This window comes from Pithys albifrons, chromosome 3, assembly GCF_047495875.1.
Source record: "Pithys albifrons albifrons isolate INPA30051 chromosome 3, PitAlb_v1, whole genome shotgun sequence".
Classification (NCBI taxonomy): Eukaryota; Metazoa; Chordata; class Aves; order Passeriformes; family Thamnophilidae; genus Pithys; species Pithys albifrons.
Window position 1 is genome coordinate 52,663,518 of NC_092460.1, and position 16,806 is coordinate 52,680,323.

The 16,806-nt window shown below is 42.3% G+C and overlaps 1 protein-coding gene and 1 long non-coding RNA gene across 4 annotated transcripts in view; one reads left to right on the forward strand and one right to left on the reverse strand.

Moving 5' to 3' along the window:
* The first annotated feature begins 90 nt into the window (after nucleotides 1–90).
* LOC139670377 (uncharacterized) overlaps nucleotides 91–16,806 on the forward strand; it is a 40,777-nt gene continuing 24,061 nt past the window's right edge. For all 3 annotated transcript variants that reach the window (XR_011697476.1, XR_011697475.1, XR_011697477.1), the window contains exon 1: nucleotides 91–176. This is a non-coding gene — a long non-coding RNA (uncharacterized lncRNA). The remainder of the gene's footprint in view (nucleotides 177–16,806) is intronic.
* SMCO3 (single-pass membrane protein with coiled-coil domains 3) lies at nucleotides 2,833–11,933 on the reverse strand. Its single transcript, XM_071551972.1, has 3 exons — nucleotides 11,768–11,933; nucleotides 6,362–6,412; nucleotides 2,833–4,600 (listed from the first exon to the last, which is right to left on the reverse strand). Exon 3 carries the CDS (start codon nucleotides 4,581–4,583, stop codon nucleotides 3,906–3,908), a length of 678 nt encoding a protein of 225 aa, XP_071408073.1. The 5' UTR covers nucleotides 4,584–4,600; nucleotides 6,362–6,412; nucleotides 11,768–11,933; the 3' UTR covers nucleotides 2,833–3,905.

Below are 16,806 nucleotides of genomic sequence, written 5' to 3' on the forward strand. Positions count from 1 at the left end.
GGGCGGGGCGGGGAGGCGGGGCGGGAGCGGGGGGCGGGGAGGCGGGGCGGGAGCGGGGGGCGGGGGGCGGGGGGCGGCCTGAGCTGAGACGGGGGACAGGGAAAAGGACGGGGATGGCGATAGGCTGTGCCGAGGCGCCGGACTCTGGGAGCGAGTGAAGACACGCTTCGGGACGGGTACGGTTCGGGAGCGCTGCGCCGCCACGGGCAGTGCTGGAAACACTGGAACAGGCCAGCGCGGTAACAGGGACAGAAGGGAAGGGCTGTGAACGTGGTCGCCACGGCCGCTGTTCCCCCACAGTCTCTAGGGGGATCCCAAAAAATGCCCCCGCCCTGAAACAAGGCAGAGTCAAGCGGCGTGTGAGAAGTCTGTCCGTGGGGAATACAGGCAAATGCTGCGGGAGCCCCGAGGGGCTGCCCAGGCTCAGGGCTGTTCATGGTTTGGGGCAGGGTTTGGCTCCGAGGCAGCGTTGCTGCCCTGGGAGCTGGATGGGCATCCCTCTGCTGGCCCCTGGGCCAGCTGCTGTTCCACGGGACTACTGGAAAACAGTGATGGCTGAGTGACGTTCATCAGGCGGCTCAGGCTGTACAGAGGGAACAGGAGTGATAGTTGGTCCCATTAGGGACCACAGAAGCTACTCTTACTTAACTCTTTTTACAGCTCCCATCGTGGTAAATTGGTGAGGCTGAACACCTTGTAGGGGCTGTTCCTTGTCCAGAGTACAATTTCCAGCAGAAGTCTGCAGCACACAAAGAACCAGGATAAAGATACAGGAAACACCAGGGTGCAAGCAACAAAATAAGGGTACAGGCTCAAAGAACTGGGAGGTGTAGGAAGGGCAGTTTTCTCTGCAGAGGCAGCACCTGGGTGATCAGATCTCTGAGCAGGATTTGTAGACCCACCCTGCTACTGGTGAACAGGCCATGCAACACAGTGTGGTTGCAGTTTTTCAAATAACGGAGGCTCGGTTGGCAAACTTGGAAGTTTATGGAGGATCATTGCAGGATGGGTAAAAGACCATAAGCTGTGCATAACAATAATGGCAACATTAGTCACAAACTGCACAAAATCCGAGGTAGTAGATAGCAGGTCCATCCTCACAGCCAGGGCTACAGGATCTCTCAGCACCTAAGGAGTCTTGCTAACCATGTACACAGCAGAGTCATCACCTTCGTGTCTCTCTTTGGCCTGTTCTCTTTATATTATTCTCATTACCAGAAAGAATTTTCTGCAAGGCAGATTTTGGTTGCAACCATACCATTTTTCCACAACAGCTTTGAAAGCAGCTTAAACTGGTTTGGACTGGTTTGCAGTTTCTTTTCTTCTTTGAGGCTGTTCTTACATGGAACACACATACGGTTTTAATCCTTCGGCTATAACAGCAGCATGAGCAAAGGGAGAATGCTTGAGGGGATGTGATGGAAAGCTGTGGCCATGCACACCCCGTCACGTACCATGTCACTGAAGAGGGATGCAGTTGATGCTTTGAAGATTAGTCACATCTCACAGGGCTTGGGGTTTTCTGTCAGGAGAATACTGGTCTCAGTGGGGACAGTGGTACTGCTTCAGCCCTGACTGCTTTCTCCCAGCAGTGTCTGCTGACTTGGAGGACAATAGTCCTCTCATGTTTTTGTTCACTTGGCAATTCTGTCACGCCAAGAGGCAGCTCCAAGGAATGTAGAGGAGAAATATTAACAGACTGGTTATGACACTTTTGGCACACCAAGTGTAAGAGTGGCCAGGGGGTTAGAGAGGGCAGGGATTAATTTTGTGTCAGAGAATCAGCTTTCTTTTAAGTCCACTAGGAACAAGGGCATATAGAGGTGAGTAGAAATTGTGTATCTCTGTGTTCCTCATTGCATCTCCCACTTCCCCTAGACTGCTTAGTACTTAATTTGCAGAAAATGTGGACAAACTGCATGAAAAGTACAACAGATTCATTTTTATTTGACTCCACTGTTCTTGTACACCAGTTATTGGCAATCTCACAAAGAACTTGGTGGGTTTTCTTCCTGGTTTAGAACATACATTTCCACACAGAAAGCAGGAGCCAGAAACTCCTGCCTCTCCAACACTGAAATATTGCTATTCTGCCAGCTCACAATCTCTTGCCTCTACACAATTATGTCAAAACAGAGTGTTGCTTGTGTCAGGAGAAGGAAAACGTCACATCATGGAGAAATGGTGCCTCAGGTCACCATGTCATCCACCACAATACTTCACATATGCAAGGCAGTGCTTTTTGCCTCCTCTGAACTGCCTCTCCCGGTGCACGTAGCCCAGTCTGCGGCTTGTGCTGGTCCCAGTTTCTCAGTCCCTGGCATCCACCCATTCTTCTGACTCCTGAGCCCAGGGCTTTCCCCCTGATGACTCAAAGCTGGCAGAGATGTTGAGTGCTAGCAACTTCATTGCCATCTAGTGGATTTTGAGCACAAAAGTGGAGTCAGTAAAGATGATTGAAGTGCGAACAGTGGGGGAGCTGGGGAGGCGGGGAAAACCAAACATAATGGAAAGGTTATGAAACCTATGTAGAGCTTCCCTTTTGGAATCTCACCAATTTCTTTACTTTCATAGGCACGACCTAGCTATTAATAAATTAATATTGCTAATATTGAATGTTAACAAACATGTATGAATTTGGACATGCTTTTAGTATGGAGGAAGCTGGTACTATTCAATCCTACTAGATTAGTCTATCATGGATATAAAAACTATAATTTGTAAATTACATCAATAAGGAATATTTTAATGCCTTTTCATTACTTGGTTTAAGACTGGGTTTTCAGACCCAAAAAACCCAAATCAAAACAAATACAGAAAAGAGATGTCTTTCAATACTCATGTACGTTTTTATTAATTCTTAAATTACCGTTTTTTCTAAGATCAGAAAAAAGCAATCCACAGCAAATCAGAGCAAGAGACTACAAGTCATGTTCTTGCTTCCAGCTTTGGTTTTCAAATCTGAAAAATAAGGACACTTGGTACCATATTGTGAAATGCAGAATCTAAACATGCTCTTTGCAGTCCCACATTGGTGGAACTGTGTAGAGCATTTGAAAATAACTTCAGTGCATTATTAGGGCTGCAATCCTACAGGCGCTTGTACTTGTGCATGATTCCATTTCAATCAACAAAACAACAACTTTGCACAGAAATTTTTACCTGTGTGTTTGCAGGAGCAGGGTATTACCAAGCATAAAAGGTTATTCACAGCCAGGCCTGCCTGGAACATGACTGCTGGTTTCTCTCAGTTGTCGAGGTCAAGGTTGTATGTGTGTGCCTGTAGACCCAGCCTTCTCTTCCCTGCCAATCTACTGGATTAGAGTTTATTTAAAGAAGACCTCTGGCTAGCTCCTTAGGCAGGGATAGGACAGGAAATAGTAGCTAAATATGCTTCAGCTTGTCCTTGTAAGCAGTTCAGAGAACAGGGAATTCAGACTATTACATTTAGCACTAATCCGCTCTGAGAGTTCAACAACCACAACTGTCCTGATGGAGCCTCCAGGTGTTGGCATGGATTGCCTTGTTGAGATTGTTTTCTCCATGTTGTCATCTTTGATATAAAAACTTAAAGAAAAATCACACTTCCTCAGCACCACTGCTCCAGGAGTGAGTATTACTGTCACTAGTATGAATTACAGTTCAAGGTTATCTACAATGCATTCCAAAAAACAGCTGAAGGAAAGGTGCAAATTTGAAACATTGCCTCACAGAAACACTTATAAGCCAGTTCCCTAGTAATATATTTCATTGCCAGTTTCCAGAATTGTCACATCTCTTGCTCTGCTGCTACCAATAAGAAAAAAAGGCATCAGTAATTCATTTGCCCTAATTAATCAAAAAGGTTTCTTCAGGCATAGCTGCTGCAGCCACTGTCCCAGGAGAAGAGAGAAGACTGACTTTGTTCACGGAACTTGCTGTCTCACCAAAGAAGTCACTTCATGTATGGCACGCTGGTACTTTTCTGAGGCTGCTTTAAACTCAGCCAGGTGCTTCTCGTAGCTCCTCACAGCTGTCAGAAGCTGGTTCCTCTCCACGGCTCCCAGTATGGCATGGAGAATCATTTCAATGCCAAGCCCAATAATGGTAATGCTAATTCCCCCAAGAACAGATGCCCCAATCTGTGCAAGGAGAGTGATGAGCTTGCTCACAGTGAGAGTTAAAAGGTTGCAGCCAAGAAGTTTGATAGCTACAGCCGCAGCTGTTGAAGCTGCTTCTCCAAGAATAATGGAAAATACTCTCTGGGCTATTGCAATTTTCTCCAACTCGGGCTCTTTGATGTCATATAGCTTCTGGTACAGCACTGGCTCGAGCTTTTCCTTCATGTCACTATCAATCTTCTGTACCTGATGCTGAATCTCACTCATCACTTGAATGATAATATCACAGTTTTCCTTGACAGTACTACTCTCTCTCATCTGGATGTGGGTAATAGTACAGCCCAGGTGTTCATTTAGCACTCCGACCAGCTCATTTGTTGCACAGAAATTTGTGGACATGCAGTCAAGCAATTCCTGATGCAGATTAATCAATTCTTGCTTTCTCTTGGGATTGTCTGGGTAAAGAAGGTCGCTCAATGCCATTCTTCAGAAATAGGCTACTTCAAGAGAGAAAGGAAATCTCTTAGTCTGTTCAACACTCATAACCATAGCCATTAAGGAGCAGTGAAATGTGCTTTGTTTCTGCCTCACTGGTTCTTTCTATACTCAACAGGTCAAATCCCAAGGCATACCTTACCAACTGGGAACCTTAATTCTTGCTTTGGATCTTTAGACTAATGATTGGAAAAGGACCTTTATAAGACATTGGGTATACTCAAAGCAGCAAAAATAGCTAACAAATATGTAATTAGCAGATTGGTAAAAAGAACATGGTTCATTGGAAACTGATGATTGAAACTGAAATTGCAACCTTGGAAACTGAAGATGGTAGAAGCTGAACTAGTTCCCTAAAAAATGGAACAATCTTATCTAATGAGCAAAACCTAAAACAAGCTGCAGAAATTAAAGGCCTGTTCTAGGCACACTTCTGTATCAGCCTATTTTTTCAGTTTAGTGGCATCTAATTTCTCTGCAACTACAATGACTGGTGGAGTGGACACAGTCTGTATCATCATAAGGGTGTTCTTTGCCAGTGTAGCTTTTTTCCTCTAACATTCAAGAGAAAATGTTACTATATAAGCTCTCTGTGCTTATACTAATAAGCTTACTCTTAGGAATTCATACAGAATAGTAAAATTGTCTATAATAAACCCATCCTAGCCCATGTCACCTTATACACATTTCCCACTGTATTTCCTTCCCTGATATTTAGTCCCTGTTTATTCACCTCCCTAATGCTGTAATAGATTGCCCATTGTTTTTTCACTCATGAACTCCAAACCACTGGAGACAGCCCTGTGATGTTCAACACACTGTGTAAGCACCACAAGGTGCACCTGTGCCAATAGGCTGTCTGTGATGGCACACTGCCGTGGAGCAGCACACACCAGCTTGCCCCACTTGCACAGCCTCACTCACTCCACTCCCAGGGTGTCCCATGCGGAGCCAGTATCTACAGGTCCTACAACATGGCTGAGCAGAATCTGGCCCTCCCTTATCACTGTACAGGCCAGAGCATAAAATTTAACTCCCCTCAAACCCTTGTGTCTAATCATTATGGTCACCATTCTTCTCTGAGCTGTTGCTGGTTTGCCAGCAAAAGCTCATATTTAATACATTTTTCTTCATAACCCACATGTCAATATACAGAGTCCAAAGAGACTGAGCTTCCAGTGATCATGGAGTTACCCCTCATCACTAAGACCCCATAATCAACACAGTGTCACTTCCCTTTAACCAATCACCAGCTACAAAGTGAACTTACATTAGTATGATTTTTACTTAAATGCAAACGTCTCTGCAACAAGAGGAAATTATGAATGAGTAGGATGATTCATTTCTTTGTTGGTGCTTTTTACGTTTTCAGCTCTTTATAGCAAATCTGGGCCACTTCTGTGCAGTGCATTGCATTTTTCCAAGATAAATCTCGTCTTGCTGTTGGTACCTATATATCACAATTAGAGCTACAAATAGTTATTTGTAGGGGACTACCTAGACTTTTTTGTTCTTAAAAAGATGCCTTTCTGCCATTTTGGTCCTTTGTAGTTCTTGCACTATCTGTTAACTGCAAATCATCTGACACTGACCCAGCTGTATTTTACTAAAAGCACCCTCCCCCACAGGGTCACAGTAGAAAACCAGAATGATTCAACAGTCCCCTGCCAACTTTTAATCTCAGTGTTGAAATACAAGCCAGCCTGAAGAGATTTTTTTTCCCACAATATTTTGCACAGTACTGCACATTTCTTTCAGCTGCTTACCTTGTAGCTCTGTCAAGAGAATAAACTCTTTAACACATATTCTTCTTCAAGCTGTAGGAAGCAAAGTACATATACCATAAGGGTTTGTGATTTTCAGGAAACATAAAGCCATGTCAGTGTTGCATATCAGTCCTGCCTCAGGGATGTTGCTGGCTTGTTCTCTGTTTCAGTGTGCTATTACAACCTGTCTACTCCAGTGTTCTTTTGTTGTAAGATCATTTGTTTTCCTTATTTGTAGAAACTGAGAAGACACAATATTTTCAAAGGAATAACACTTCAACAAACATTTTACATACTAGACAGGTGTGGAAGAGACTTTTAGCATCTATTCTTTATGCACGATTAGGTTCTTATAGCTGCTCTAGATTTTATGTCTCTTAATGCTGAGATTACCTCTTAGTCTTCACATTAGCACTTTGCTAGCTTTTACATTTTCTTTCTAGAGTGAGGCAGGCCACATGTATTTCTGTATTTCTGATAATTTCACCAGCTCCAGGGAGATTTTCTGCAGAAACTTTTCTATTTAAACATTTAGAGTGCCTACCTGATTTTGTCTGAATGCTCCGCTGAAATGTGTATGGGACAGTAACTTCAGCCTCTTTCCCCTCTGTTCATCTGGTGTTTTCCAGCAGCATGTGATGAGTTAGGGATCTGGAGGCTGGGCTTCAACTGCATCCTGTTGCCTGCCTGCCTGTCATTAATTCTATTGTGTGACGTTTACCCAAATTCATCCTTTCCCCTCCCTTCCAATTTTAACATAGTTCAGTTTGCTTAATGCTAGTTCCCAATTGTTAGATCCTCCAAAGCCCTTCTATTCCTGGAGAGAATGTATACAGCACAAATCCCTCTTGCCTGAATGGAGGTACCACCACCGGTACCTCCAGTCATGGCTGAAAGGGGATGGTATTACTTGCTGTTCTTAGAACACAAAAGGTGTAGGTCGGTACCTCTTATTCAAATAGATATAAGATTATGTTTTTCACTGGAATTTATAAACCTCTATTGTTTATAAACATTAATATTTGCAGCTATGCCTTGAAATAATGATTTTTTGCAATGACCTGTTTTGTATACCTGCAAATTATAGAAGAAAAATTGAACAGTCCCACAAAAATAGAAAGATACCACAAACGATGAAAACAGGCTTTGTCTGTCCCAGCAAGACAAGCTTGTACTTCTGTATTCACCTAAGCTAAACATTTTTCATGCTCTGATCCTTAGAAAGGTGGAGCTGCAGACCACAAGGGTCTGGTCAGGAATACTGATTCCACTGTAGAGAATAGTTGAGTTCTCAGATGAAATTATAAGATCAGGCATGAAATGAGTACGCTGTAATGCTGACTTGTTTTCCTCTGAAAGCTGAGCTGCTTTATTCCACACAGATGAATACAGAGTCCCAAACTCTTGTTGTCAGAGCTGTATGCATGCGAAGATGAGATGAGAGGAAACACTAAATGATTTAACTACTACATTTCTGGAATTGTCAATTAATTGTGACTCCTGTTTTTTAACTGAGAGTGCCATGTAGTCCTGAAATATTTCTTCCTACAGTGGACTGAATTGAATTGGATTGATCAGGCTGGCAACTGCCTCTGTGTCACATTCTGTAGGCTGGAAACTGATTTCAGGTCTTCAATGTTTGCAGTGGTATGCAAATTCTTCTCTTCTAGAGCCTCTGTCATTTGGAACATGATAGAGAATCATTTGAACATCATGCAAGCACTTTTGTTTCTGCTTTATTTTGGATCTTTAGGGAAAATTAATAGCTATTGTTTCGGGTCTATTAAGTTTGAGAAAAAGACTTCATCTGGAGTGTCTGTCACCCTTCTTTTCTACAATTCACCAGGTCTTTGATGCCATGACAGTGAAAGAAGAGGCACGGAGACCAAGACCCAGCTCTAAACAGCAGTGGAGACTAAAATCAATTTTGCTATTTCAAACCACTTTTACTATGGGAAAGGGATGGAGATAATGGCAGAGGGTTGAACTGAGCTCTGAGAAAAAAGTCTTTGAAAGTATACAATGGGATGGGAAGTTGCAACTGCTTGGACACATCTGTCTGTAGATCTAACCACAGCACTAGCTGATGAAACATGTCTGCTGCAACCAGTCTGGCTTTACAGGGCTCTGGATCAAGCAAAGACAACTATAGTAGCAGTCTCTCAGCCACATGCTATCCCAGGACTGTATCTGCTGTTGGCCTTGGGAGGATTCTTAGGTGCAAACAGAAGGACATAACTTTCTTAGCAGTCAAAACAGAATCAAAATGGTACTCCAAGCGAGGAGAATATTTTGTGCTCCCACCTATCAAGGCATGCTTGCATCATCTAGTTGCTGTATGAACTGACTGGGTCACTTCTTAGGGAACTGTAGCCTGACAAAACATTACATTGCTCAGTCTTTGATTGTTTTGTCTCCTGAATACAAATGTCATGCATTTGACTTTGCTGTGTCTATTCCCCCTCCCAAGAATATGAGTTTCATTCTGTGTAGACCCACCAGTATGTACTGATTAGAGTTCTAAGGATGATGTAAAGTAGGTTGTTGTCTAGGACTCACAGTAATTTACCAATAAACACCAAAACACAAAAATAATTCATTTACAGCACTTCTCTCATGCTAAAGATTCCATGCTGAACGTCAAAGTTACAATTCCTGCAGCCATAAGAGTAATGATACTTGCAGCTGTTTACATTGTATTTTGCTGGCCTGCTGGGTAAGACCTCTGAAATGGCTGTCAAAGAGCTTTCTCTGTGTTTTCTTCTAACTAATGTCTTGGGGGTGGGGGATCAGGTGGGTTAGTAATTTGTATAATTGTTTTCAGAAATGTAACATTCTAGCCAAAAATATAATCACTTTTATTCCCCAGTAAATTCCGCTGTAATAACCCCTTCTGGATTTCTTCTGTTTGCTTTTCAAAATCAGACTCCACTCCAGAAATATTAGCCCACCTTGGTTTTAAGAGTGATAAAGCAAGGTGGCTGTACAGGGTCTGCCAGAATCTGCATGACTTAAGGTATATCTCTGTCTCTTCAACTAACACATTATTCCAACTCCTCAATGCACATCTTAGCATCAACTTTCCTATCATGTCAGTGAAAGAACACTTCAGTACTAAAGAGAAGCTGCAGTTCGTGGTCAGTGCTTTGAAAGAGATGCAAGTCACCATGGGAACAAAAGAGAAAAATGTACAGGAAAGCATCTGCCATACTTTGTGTACTAAGATTCCCAGTCCCATCACCTCCCTGCAGGACAAGACTACTGCAGTGAAGGAACTTTCTGAGATTCAAGGGGGCAGTAGAAAACATCACTGGTGCACTTGTTGCATTGATGTTGAAATACAACAATTTCCCTGAAACAATAGAGTCTGCTATTGAACTGTTACTGAGTTCACCTGTCTTATCCCTTCAAGTATCAGAACTTCTCATAGACTATGCTAATATTGTAAAAATGCTGCAACAAAATAGTACACCAAATACCACAAAAGGCAGCTCTGCTTCAAGCTGAACATCACAACACTTCAAACTTGGTTTTGTACACTCCTCCTCACTTTGTATTTTCCTTCAACTTATCTCTCAAGAGCACAGATCCATAAAAAGTCTGAAAACAGCAGATGACTACTCAGAGGAAGCTTTCAGGGTGCTGAAGCCACCTTGTGAAGGATTCCAAGCCTTTGTTAAAATGTTTGAGGCCTGTATCCCAGCCATAAAAGATAAGCAGGAATAAATATACTGATGTGTCAAAAACTGTCTTAATTCCTGTAATGCTCACATAGAGAAGAGTTGAGGCATATTTGAACACACATACAAGAGGTGTCTGCAGCAGCTGCTTTTAATATTTTCATTCTTTTTTGAAATCTAGGCTTAGTATCTTTGAGCTTTTAGGGGTCACAATCAAGTTCTGACAACTTGTTACTTGAAATCGCTGGTAAACCAAGAGCAACAAGAAAGTAATATGAAATATAAGTAGAAAAAAAGGATAAAAGTAAAATGGTATTAAACTGGGTTAGTTGCCTGGACAAGCATGCCTCAGGATTCAGGGGCAATAGTTCAGTTTCGTGTTGCTAGGTTTTAGATGAGTAGATGATGGCCTCTGCCATTACACAACACTAAATCTGATGCACAAGATGCTGAGCCTCAAACATAATCTATTTTTAATTTGCTGAAACCTGATGACATCCAAATTCCTTGAGTGCCTACATTTCTCTTGTACCTAAGTTCTGTACCCCTTGCTACAGGATTTCCAATGAAATAGCAGCACCAAGCTTCTCTGGAACTGCTTCAAGAGTCAAGCAGTTCATATAGGTGCTTTTTGGCTATCCTTAATTTTGATTACCAGCCCTTTGGCAGCTTGTGCAGTCCTCTTCTGTTCAGAACTCTTTTTGAAGAGCTATGTTGTTGCTTACTGGTTCAGACTGGGATGTGAATGCTGAACTCCAGCTTCCTGACAAAACCATCAGTGCCTCAAAGCTGGAATAGTTTGTGAAATGTGTCCGTAAGTTTCAGCTCAGTTGATGACTCCACTGCAAAGTTAATGCACCATGACTAGACCAGTAAGATAATCCCACAGACCTCAGCCCAGGGCTAGCATCAGAAGGGTTGAAGTAACAGAGGTAAAGAAGTAAGTGAGGCTTGCTGAAAAGGGGAATTGGAGGCAACAAATGCTTCTTATCATTTCCACAGCATTATTTTTGGAAGATAGAACTCCATAGCTCTGAGCCTTGAGTGTCTAAGGTTCCAGAAGTGCCAAATGGATGCATAAAAGTGAGAGGAGTCTATAGTTAAATCAGAAGTTCCAGTTCCCCAATTTATGATGTTAATTCAGCCTCCAGCATTAGACACAGGTAAATAAATTTCATTCACATCCAAACCCCATGAAGACAGCAGTAAGGCTCCATAGACTCCTTCATTTCAGCACAAAATGACCGGGACGTATTAATCAGGCGCTAGAGAACACAGGATCTGCCTGATTTTTTGAAAAGAAAGTCTAAAGTTGAACAAAATGAAGACAAGTCTCATGATTCTCTGCTACTAAGTTCATGTCTCAGCACAGTTTCATGCTTCTGTCCCCCATGTGTGAGATACAAATAGTCAATCTGAGATGAGAGCTGTGGTATTGGTGCATGAGGTCATGCAGCTGTGAGAAACTGCCATGCTACAGCCACAGACTTTACTGAGACCCTGCACTGAATGGAGATATGCAAGGCTGCACAGTTACCCACTTGACTTTACCACTGTGGTGCCTTTCACATCCCACAGACAGACTCTTTCTCACTAAAAATAATGTTACTAAGAGATCCATAGAGACCAAAGTCCCTGTGCATCTTTCCTGAATGCCTAAGGGAAAAGTTACCTATGGTGAAGAGCATCCCTGACCTAGTATTCAGAAAGGCCATAGATAACTTACCTCCTCCCTCAATGGGTCCGGGGAATGTCTGTTTTGATGAACCAGGCTGAAAGTTGCAATCTCAGCTGGAGAGCTGCAGCCTAAAGCCAAGGGAAGATTGAAACTTCTGTAGCAAAAGGAACTCCAGAGACTGAATTCCTGTGAATTCTTCTTGACCTCTATTCAAGGGTATGTATCTGGATGCAGCCAGAGAATCAGAGATTGTGGAGCAAGCACATGGAGACTGCAATCACACTAAGAATGGCAGAGACAAGGGCAGTGGAACCACAGTTCCTGCTTCTTGAAGCTGAAAAAAATCAAGAGAGCAGTCACATAGACCTCTTTTTGCTTCTTAAAGCTTTCTGCATTTGCTAACACAGCCTTTGTCCAGAAAAGCCATTTTCTCAACTATATCTACTACTTTGACTTGGTTCTGGGCACAAACTACCATTCCTGAATAATTGTTGTAAGTTCAAAGATTGCATTGACACATTACTGTCCAAAGAGACAAAAGCCAGAGTCCTGTACTGGTGGTGTATTCACAGAAACATGGGAATGTGAAACAGGCCCAGTGAGGTCTTCCAGCACAAAGTTATCCCTATAGTCAGGAAATTGTGTTCTTTGCCAAAGGATACCTTTTCTCTTTTCTGTCTCAGGAAACAGATAACGGCTAAAAGCAACAATAGTTTCGTTTACACATATCTCAGTTTGACAGAGATAAGTGTAGTATTAGTAGCTTGGTGGAGTAGCAGTGGACTAAAATAGCCCTGAGGCTGGAAGTGTAGGGATGTTACAAGCCACCAGCATAAATATTTGGGTTCAATCTGCCAGCAAATCTCACTTGTCCTTGCAATAAAAATGCTGGGGACCCAAATGCACGAGTCCTACAACATCCTTGCAATGGCACCTGGGATGAGTGGAGACTGCAAAGAACCTTGAGCCCTGATGTGTATCAGGTGGCTTCATCTTTAGTTCTCCCAGGTTTCACAGCAAACAGGTAAAGTCTGGGTCACGTGGCTCTCACAGGTGAACACAATGGGCAAGCTATAGATTTGGCCTTGAGTGTGACCCTATGTAGGTGCAGCTGGTGAGGGCTTGGGGTATAGAAGAACAGACTATTCTGCACCCCACCCTGCATGAGAGGCTGTATACAGTACCTTCCACCAGCTGGCAGTGGTACTTGCTGTAGTTCCCCACAGAATGCAGATGCAGCCGGTTACCATGCTGTGTCTGAAAGAAGCTTTTGACAAGAAATACTTCATAAGGCGGAATGAGGACTTCCTTCTCAGATGTGTAGTAAGAAAAGCCTTGCATAGCTGCTCCCAGGCAAGTGGTCACTGTAAACAAAGTTTCATTTCCAAACCTCTGGGCTTCATTCCTGAGGCGGGAGGTGGAAGTGAAACGGCCAAACCGCACCCTGCTGCCCACAGTGGCCTTGATATAGAAGTCTTTTACACCCCTGTGCACCTGGTAGCACTTATGTTTCCCCAAGCTTTCCTTGCTGCTCTGCCATTCCTTCATTATCTGGATAGCTGTTGTTAGGTAAAAGTGAAAATATTTGAAACTGAAGTTGTGTCTGTAGTGCTCTGGAGAGATTCCTGCTGTAGATGTAGCCCAGTTCAGCTGAGAGTGCAGGGAAGAATTCATGGTATATGCCATGAGGACTGTGGCATGGCTGTCATGCATCTTCCTCAAGAGACCTACAGGGCTTTTTAACAAAGCCTCCTGAGCCTTCTTCCAGAGACTCATATAGTCCTTGTTAGCAGCTATTTCCTTTTGAAAATAGTCTCCTTGCTCCAGTTCTTCCATCATCTCCTCTCTGCACCCCAGATACTGGTCATCAAAGGAATGCAGAGCCATATCCATCAAGATGTGAGACATAGCCTGCAACATAAAACCAAATTAAGATTAGCATCAGAAGTGTTAACTACTGGTGTATCTCTATGGATGCAAGCCAAGTTTTACTATATCCTTTTCATGCTTCTTTGTCATTATTGGCAGAGCAAGCAAAGCAAGTCACAAACTTTGGCAAGACCTTCCTGAGCAATCTCAGGTTATTGTCTATACACCACCTCAGGCAAATGCCAGAGTTCTCATTTGTCATGGATTGGTGACAATGAAAACTCCAGAAGAGTTGGCCCTTTGGAAAATAATAGTGTAAAGCCTGCAGGACATACCTATGGTCCATTTATATCACTATTCTGTTCAGGATTACTAAGTGGTTTTGAAGATGGAAAGAATAAGAAAATCAATGTGTTAGGTGCAGTGTAGCCTGAACTCTCAGAGGTGAATTTCTTCTTCATGTCCTTTCAAACTTCTTGGAATGTTTTGGCTCCAGGGAATAATGTTCAGTAACGGGCAATATAGTAGCAGTGTAACAAAACTTTTGTTCATCCAGTTTGTCTCAGTGAGACCAGCTGGACTTGTCATGTAAATAAACATTAAACACATGAGTAAGGATGCACACAACTGGGTGCAATAACAGCAAAATAACCTCTAATTTATTCTGCCTATAAATAGACATGCTAATTGTGTGTCTCTAGCATTTCCAATTAATAAAAAGCCTAGCGTAATGAGATCTCAGAAATTATGTGAGTTATGGTATTGTTCTTTTTTCTTTTTGATCACCTAGTAGACTAATCCAGTAGTGTAGTTAGTTGAATTCTACAAGTAGCTAGATATTCACTTTAATCTCAAATATTAACCCTAGATACATAACCACATTGACTCTTTTCTTAGCCTCTGAAGTTATACTGGCTGATAAACTATACAGGAATTTAGTTTATTTCTCCATGATATCATAATTGCTTTGAGGGAGAGCTAAAAGGCCATCACAAGACATAGAGCAATATTGTCACTGTCCCATCCAACAACACATTGATTTTGTCAGAACCTCAGCTGAGTCGGGCTGGAAAAGGAGAGGAACAATTCCATGATGCCTACTCACAACCACCTGGCTCCAAACAAGAGGAAATTTCCAACCAAAATAGTTAAAAGAAATTAGGACAGGTAAGAAATAAAATAGAGAAACTGAAAGTAGAGAGGTTACAATTGAACTCAAGGCTTCATAAAGAACCAAATGGAAAAGAAATAAAAGCTTATTTCAGTGGAGTAAGCAATTTCACAATTTCAAATAAAGAACAATATTTACCCCTTTTACCAGTATTTGTGACAAGATCAGCAACAGGAGACTGCCCAATGGCACTGGCTTCCTAGAGTCCGCCCAAGACACTGTAAAGAACATTTTATTCAAGGAGAAGTCATTTACATCCGTTTCTTTCCCTTTTTTCTTGAACTGGAAATTTCTTCAGTTTGTAATTCGCACTCAGATTTTGGTGACAGTTCTTCAGCCAAAGATCATTCACCAGATTCTTAGAGAAATTCAGAAATCATTAATCAATCCAAGAAGACAATTTACTGGTAGAAGTGCACCCACAATCCATAAGGAAGGATCTGGTTACACCAACTCCAGCTGGTGTGAGTGTCCATTACCTTGATAGTCCTTTTAATTCCAAGGTATCTGGTGTTAGTCTTCTTGCAAAAAGAAAGAAAACCTTGGCTTGGAGAAGTCTAAGGCAGTTGTCCCTTGAGGAGTGATGTGTCAGGATGAGTACTCCCTGGTTAAGAGCTTTTTAAAGCCCTTTTAAAGAAGTTGATTCTGATAAAGCCAACACAGAAATGCAGGGTAGGTTGGGATCCCATCTGGAAGCAGAGATAACCCAACTTTCCCTCTCCTCATCACCTCCTGGTTTCTAATCATGCGCTGCCAATCCTACCCTTACACCAGTGCAGAGTGGCACCTTGTTGGACTGTTTACATTGGGTATGTGCAAAACAAATGTGTAAATGCAGATCCTGAACTGAGTCAAACCCCTCTCTACCAGCTGCTTTTCAGACACCCTTCCAAATAACAGCAGTTTCACCTCCAAAGCCCCATGGCCTCTGATAACTATTCTGTATGGAAAAGAGCAAAGAGCCATCAGGGCCTTGGTTCTGACTAGAGAGAAAGGAAGCCTATTTTCCATGACCCGCTAGTGACAGGCTGGGTGAGGGGTGCACCTCCAGACATAGTGTGATTCCCTAAGATAAGAGATGTTTGTGCAAATGGTTAGATTCTGTGGACAGAGTATTTGCCAGATATTGCTGAAAAGGGTAAGAGGTGACATAAAGGTCTCATACTGGGCTGCTTCCAAAGCAGCTGATGCTGACAGTATCTGCAGCCACTGGAGACATGAGGTGATGGCATAAAGGATGATACAAAGTGATAGATGAAGCCTACCTATTTATCCTTCTCGGAATTTCTCTGTTATTGTGGGCTGTATTTCAGAAAGTGGTTGGTTGGCTGCTAAAAGTGAGTCCACAGGAGGGCTTGTGAATTAATTCAGGGGCATCTCCTTTTCTGTTTGTGTAGAGATAAAACAAAGCTAAACTGAGATGGGTTCCCATGAGACCTTGGCAATCATGATAAACAGACCCACTTAGATGTCAATTCAACTGCATATAATCCAGCTGAAGATTATGTCCCTGGTTTTCCCTTTTGACCTCTTAGTGTATATTTAGTATGAAAGGAATCAGGAAGAAAGGCTGCTGAGTTTGCATTTTCAAATGCTTCAGATAAAATGTATTATTAATTACAATAAATACAATGGCCATAAGATGGCAGCAGAAGATTTGTAGCAGAACATAGACCTGCATTAACCAAGTGAAAATCGAATTTCTCCATTTCAGCAGTAAATTTGTAATGTGATCTGTGCACTCAGATTCCCAAAGGTCATAATGGCTTCAGCCCATATAGAGATCTGGTGACACAGAGCAGATGACATAATGGAGGCCTCTGGGTGCAACTTGCCTGAAAAAATATTTACTGAAAGGGAGAGAAAAAGATAAAACTAACAGAATGATGCAAATATAGACAGGAAAATTTTTGTGCTAGCAAAACCATACAACAACAAAATCCCTGTTTTATTATTACACCAGATATTCGGATTTCACTAATCTCTCTAGTAATTTTCCAAGCAAAAATTTCACTTTTTCCAATAGCACTCTGTTCATTTTTACTAG

What these genes read in the sequence shown, in the direction of transcription:
- SMCO3 (XM_071551972.1), bottom strand. Translation starts at nt 4,583, where the DNA reads ATGGCATTGAGCGACCTTCTTTACCCAGACAATCCCAAGAGAAAGCAA.